Genomic DNA, 5,885 nt, shown 5'->3' with positions numbered 1-5,885 from the left:
GCCGCGCATGCGCACCGCACTGCCGTTGGCGCCGCCTCCTCACCCTCCTCTTCCTTTTCGGTTTTTTATTTTTATTTTTTTCTAACAGTTTTTCTGTTACGGGGCGCAGTGTGTCCTGCTAGGGCCTGGTTCAAAGCCGCCGAAATAGTTTTGGGAAAAAAAAACACCAACAAAAAAGCCAATAAAAAAAACTTCACGACTCCTGTGAGGTGTTAAAGCTTTGGGTTGGAGTGGCCGCCTACTGCAGTGGGTGTCGTCTGGGAAAAAAAAGGAAGCACACGGAGTGATTTCTTCACGGGATGAGTTGTTAAGTGTTGGAATGGGCTGCCAAAGGGAGGTGATGAAGTCACCGTCCCTGGAGGTGTTCAGGACATGACTGGATGTGGCTCCGTGCCATGATCTGCTTGACACGGCGGTGTTGGGTCAGCCTGGGTGGACTCCATGACCTCAGAGGTCTTTTCCAACCTAACTGATTCTCTAATGAAAATGGATAAGCTGCGCTTCACGCGGTGCCTTCAGATCCTTGTGGAAGCTGCTTATCCCGGCGGAGGAGAAGGGGAACTGCTCACTCGGCCCGCGGTGAGGACTGTCTCCTCACGCCTTGCCCAGACCCCAGGGCGCTGCCGTGCCACCAAGGGATGTGTCGGGAGCTGTGGCCGCGGGATGCAGCTCTCACCATGGCCTTGCCCAGACCCCAGGGCGCTGCCGTGCCACCAGGGGATGTGTCGGGAGCTGTGACCGCGGGATGCAGCTCTCACCACGGCCAGGATGCAGCTCTCACCATGGCCTTGCCCAGACCCCAGAGCGCTGCCGTGCCACCAGGGGATGTGCCGGGAGCATGCTGTGGCCGTGGGATGCAGCCCTCGCCACGGCCTCCCCTGGCTCGGCACCTCACATTCGCTGAGACTCGGGGAAGCTGCGTGCTCAGGGTTTAATTTATACGTGAGATAAAACTACTTTTTCGCTCTTTAAAAGACAGGTAGTTAAGAAATGAGCACCGGCTTGCTGCATCCAGTGGGAAATGGGGACGGGCGAGGCGCCTGGTGGGGGCTGGGTTGCTCGCTGGGTTTGTGTAGGGGTTGCCATAGCAGCTGCCAGCGGCTCCAAGTGCCGAGGAGAGACTGCCGGCGTAAAAACCTGCCTGGGATTCAGCAGATGCGGCACTTCGGCACTTCGCGGCGGGACCTGCGCCTGCAGGAGCTTCCCAAGGAACTTAACCTGTCCCCCAGTGCGTGAGTTCCCACCTGCGGCAGTCTGACTGGACAGAAAGTATAGTTATGCAATTAGAAATAAAGTTTTGGTAACAGGCAACCTTAAAGAAGATTTTATCATTTCGAAAACTGCTTAGATCTTCTCTTTTTAAATCACCGACTGAAAGTAGAGGTATTTTTTCCACCTTTCCTTGCTAGTCTATCATATTGATGCTGTAACAGGGATAAAAATACTGGCGGTATCTTAATTACAATGTTACACTGTGCAGTCATTTTCTGTATTGTTGATTTAGGTTGATTTTTCTGGGGTGGTGCAGATGGAGGAGACTGTGGGAGGTGAAACCGAGTTGGGGGGACGAGACGAGCCCAGTTCCTCCCATGGTCACTCTGCACAACAGGAGTCAGAGCAACTGAGAGCAGCACAACTTTCTTCTAAACCTCATATTGATCTCTGTCCACCTCTCATTGCTATAAAAAAAGGTAAGGGAAAAATAATAAGTACTTAATATCAGCTTTGTATGGGGAAAAATAATCCAGGAAGAAAATGAGAAACCAATTATTAAGTAGAGTATTTAAGTTTATATATACTGGGTGTGCTGTTCTGAATCTGCCAGTGTAGGGACTGTGTGTGCTGAATGTGCAGTTTTCAGCTTTATAAATAAATATATGCATATAAATAAACAAATGCATATATGTTTATATATATATGTATATATGTATATATGTATATATGTATGTATCTGTCTATCTACAGGTCATCCACAGTGCAACTCTGATACTATATAAGATTTCCTAGTGTTGAATCATAGTAACATGATTCAAACAATTTTTTAAAAATTAAAATGAGTAGTGATCCATAATATAGTGTATTTTAGAATATGACACATAATATAGTATTTCTTTTCTGGAATACTTTAACTGTGGGAATTGATTAAATTAGTTAGTTCAAAGGTTATTGAACATAGCCATCTACCTCTGTGCCTGTGTGTGCATCCCTTACCTATGTCCACTTTGCTTATGTATTCACTGACCTTGTGGAAGAGGATCATGTTAGATAGTACTGAATAAATAAATATTCATGGAAACTGGGAGAGGAGTGTGAGGCCTGGAGGAAAGCTAGAAAGGCAAAAAGGAGAACTAAAGGCTATTTGGCCTCACTTCGGTCCCTGGGAAAGTGGTAGAGCAGCTAATCCTGGATGCTATTTCCAGGCACATGAAGAACAAAGGTAACTGGGAGTAATCAGCATGGATTTAGCGAGGGAAGAAGTGTGAAAAACCTAATCATTTCCTTTTGAAATGAAATGGTTGGTTTGGTGAGGGGAGTGCAGTGACTATGGTCTGCCTTTTCTTCAGTAAGGCTTTTGACATTCTCCTGTTGAGAATTTTTTATTGTTCCCCTTGAGGTGAGTTAGACACACATTTGTGCTGAAATATATAAAAAAAAATAAACAATGCGTTGGACAGTATTAAAACCATAACTGATTCTACAGGAGGTCTGCAAAGATGCTTCTTGAAGCAATTCCTTATATACACTTGCACCAGCGCCAGTTCTTTGGGCATCAGCATGGAGCACCTCAGCCCAGCCTTGGGTCCATGCCCCAGCACCAGCCGTGCTGCCCAAAGGTAGATTCTGAGCCAGGTGCTCCAGGATGGCTACAAGAAAAAGCTGTGGCTGTTTCTTATCACCAAAGGAAACTATACTCCCTTACGAGGGGTTGTTCTGCCTCTGGTATTCCTTCCTGTTTCCATCCAGTTTAACCCCTTCTGCAGCTGGACCTTCTTGCTCTCTATGCTGGATTGTTCCTGGGTTACAAAGTACCACTGAGGAGCAGTTACAATTTAAATTTTCCCTTTGCTCCTGTAATATCCTCATAGAGAAGCTGTGGAAGTGTGGGCTGTCTGAGCAGAAAGTGAAGTGGATTGAAGACATTGAACAGACAAGCTCAGAGGATGGTGATCAGCAGCACGAAGTCTGGCTGGAACCCAGAAGGTAGCAGTGTACTCTGGGGGTCCAGTCCTGTTCAACATCTTCATTAATGATCTGGAGGATGGGGCAGAGGGTACCCACAGCAAAGTTGCTGATAACACATTAAAGGGAGGCTTGGCCAATGAATCAGAGGGTTGTGCTGCCATCCAGAGGAGCCTGGAGAGGCTGGAGAAAATTCCTGCACCTGAGGATGAACAAGTCCATGCAACAATACTAGCTGAGGGCTAAACAGCTGGAAAACAGATTGGCACGAAAGAACGCGAGATTCCTGGTGGACAGCAAGTTGAACATGAGCCAAGAATGGCTCTTTTGGCACAGGAGGCTGATAATACCCTGGGGTGGATGAGGAGTATTGCCAGCAGGTTAAGGGGGATGATCCATCCTCTCCATTCAACACTGGTGAGGCCTCACCTGGAGTAGGGCATCCAGTTTTAGGCTTCCGAATACAAGAGAGACATGGGTATACTGGAAAGAGTCCAGTGAAGGGCCATGAAAATGATGAAGGCAGCAGAGCACCTCTCCTGTGAGGAAAGGGTAAGAGCTCGGTCTGAATGGGATCTTCTCTATGCATGTAAATGCCTGAAGGGACTGTGTAAAGATGAGGTGTTCAGAAGAGGGAGTCAAGTTCTTCTCCATGGTGTCCAGTAATGGGACCAGAGGCAATAAATGGTGGAAACTGAAACACAGGAGGTTCTCTCTGAACATCAGGAAACACTGTGAAGGTGACTGAGCACTGGTGCAGATTGCCCAGGGAGGTTATGGAGTCTCTGTCCTTGGAGATACTCAAAAGCCATATGGAAACTGTCCTGGACAGCTGGCTTTAAGTATTGGAAGGGATACTGGCTTGAGCGGAAAGAGATACAATTTGATAGAAAATTTATATGGAAATCAGTGCTATTAGAATTCGAGTTTTAGTCACAGTATTATTATTTATATAAAATAGATTAAACAGTAATTCATGGAAGTTTGGTGAGCTGCCCATAAGCATTACTGCATGCTCCACTGGAGATCCTATTTGCTGCCAATGATGGGATGTAAATATCATTTTTTTGGGAAATAAAATGGTCTAATTTTCCCCACTATGAGAAGACGTTAGCTAGCAAATATGAAGACACAACACTGCAGGTATTGTAAATGCATTTGTTGTGCTTGAATAATTAGAACTGGTAATTTCTTTTAACTAGAGACAGAAAGCAAATATCATAGACATGGAGGGAACCTGAAGACAAGGAGCACTGAGCTAGGATCTGCTGTCACAGGATCATCTCTGACTACTGTTCTTCTGGCAAGTGTTTTTGTTCTAAAACAGGTGGTTGGTGACTCAACTACCTTTTGTCCACTAAATGTTCTTCTATACAGATTTTTCTTTAAGTCTTCACTGACAAAATCTTGTCTAATATTGAAGCATGCTGAGTTCCTTCAGTCTCTGTTAATTGCAAGGAAAAATAAACAGTGAACCACTCAAAAGTGTCTACAGTGTTAGGGCACTGACTTTCTGTGCTCATAATGTGTGTTGCTCAAATTTTGGGTTCTTTTACGTATTTTTTTTATCATCCACTGGTTAATACCCTTCCTTTGCCATGATGAAAATGAATGTTGTTTGAGAATATTGAACAAGGTCATACTGCATCAGGGAAGGCATATGCAAAAAAAGAGATCCAGTTGTTGACATGGAAACCAGAGATAATAAAAGACTGACACAGTTGAATTGGGAACTACATAGTGAATCACAATTAGCTTTTAGAGATATCAAAAGGGTACTGACCAACAACTACAGGTATTCAGATATTGTCACTGTCTCCTGGTGTCTAAGAGGTTCAGGTAGAGAGTAGGTGAAAAACATCCATTCAGAGTCTGTGGTAAGGCCAAATGATAGGAAGCGACGTGCAAGTTGGCCAGCTTTCTTGTTTTTTAATCCAAGAGTAGGGTTGATTAATTACAATTCCAATTAATGTAGAGTACTGGGAAGTGATGTAATTTATCTTTTTTTCTCTCCATTAAAAGCTGTAAGATACAGAGATACTTCAGACATTTCCAAACCCCAGATATTCATGTCAGTGGGAGCTGTGTGTAGAGGGAAATGATCTGTGTGGTTGTTTATTTATCCAAATCTTTAGTTTTCCTTATAGCTTCTGAGGATTTTCTGCTGACTTAAAAATGTTAGTCAGCATATCTATTTTCAGTCATGTTCACACTGATAGGAAGATTTTGAAAATTCGTTTTTTACATAAATCTCCCTCTTTATAATTGTGCTGCTACCTTTATACGATCTTTAAATTAATCATCGAATGTACATTTATTCCTGTGGTAACTGATTTTATAGTGATTTGGTTTATTTGTTTCCTTTAGGGTAATAACTTGATACTATATATTAAAATGCAGGCAGTGTAGAGGTCAATCCCAAATCTGGAATATGGACATATAGAAGTTTGGAACCTGGATCACAAAGCTGAGATGTGAATGAAAGCTGTTATAGCACTAAATTTATATCGTGACCTTAGCATGGATCCACATTTGGTTCTGAGATCTTGGAGTGTCAGATATGTAGTTTTCATAGCAGCTTTATACTGAGAAAAAATTATGGCCTAGCAAGTTAATTATTACTGTTCTTTTCCCTGTACATTCCTTACATGTAATTTTTTCATGTTTCTGCTAGATATGTAATTTATGAAACCAGCCTAAAGATC

General features: G+C 43.5%; 1 protein-coding gene across 1 annotated transcript in view; it reads left to right on the top strand.

The window, feature by feature from the left end:
• The first annotated feature begins 1,293 nt into the window (after nucleotides 1-1,293).
• LOC115901253 (dynein heavy chain 5, axonemal-like) overlaps nucleotides 1,294-5,885 on the top strand; it is a 148,004-nt gene continuing 143,412 nt past the window's right edge. Inside the window, exons 1-3 of the mRNA XM_030943735.1 lie at nucleotides 1,294-1,383; nucleotides 1,505-1,691; nucleotides 4,383-4,483. Of these exons, the coding sequence (XP_030799595.1) occupies nucleotides 1,529-1,691; nucleotides 4,383-4,483 (264 nt within the window). The 5' untranslated portion in view covers nucleotides 1,294-1,383; nucleotides 1,505-1,528. The remainder of the gene's footprint in view (nucleotides 1,384-1,504; nucleotides 1,692-4,382; nucleotides 4,484-5,885) is intronic.

Source organism: Camarhynchus parvulus, chromosome 2 (assembly GCF_901933205.1).
Source record: "Camarhynchus parvulus chromosome 2, STF_HiC, whole genome shotgun sequence".
NCBI classification, from domain to species: Eukaryota; Metazoa; Chordata; class Aves; order Passeriformes; family Thraupidae; genus Camarhynchus; species Camarhynchus parvulus.
Note: the sequence above shows the minus strand (reverse complement) of the source record. Positions and strands in the feature narration are given on the sequence as shown.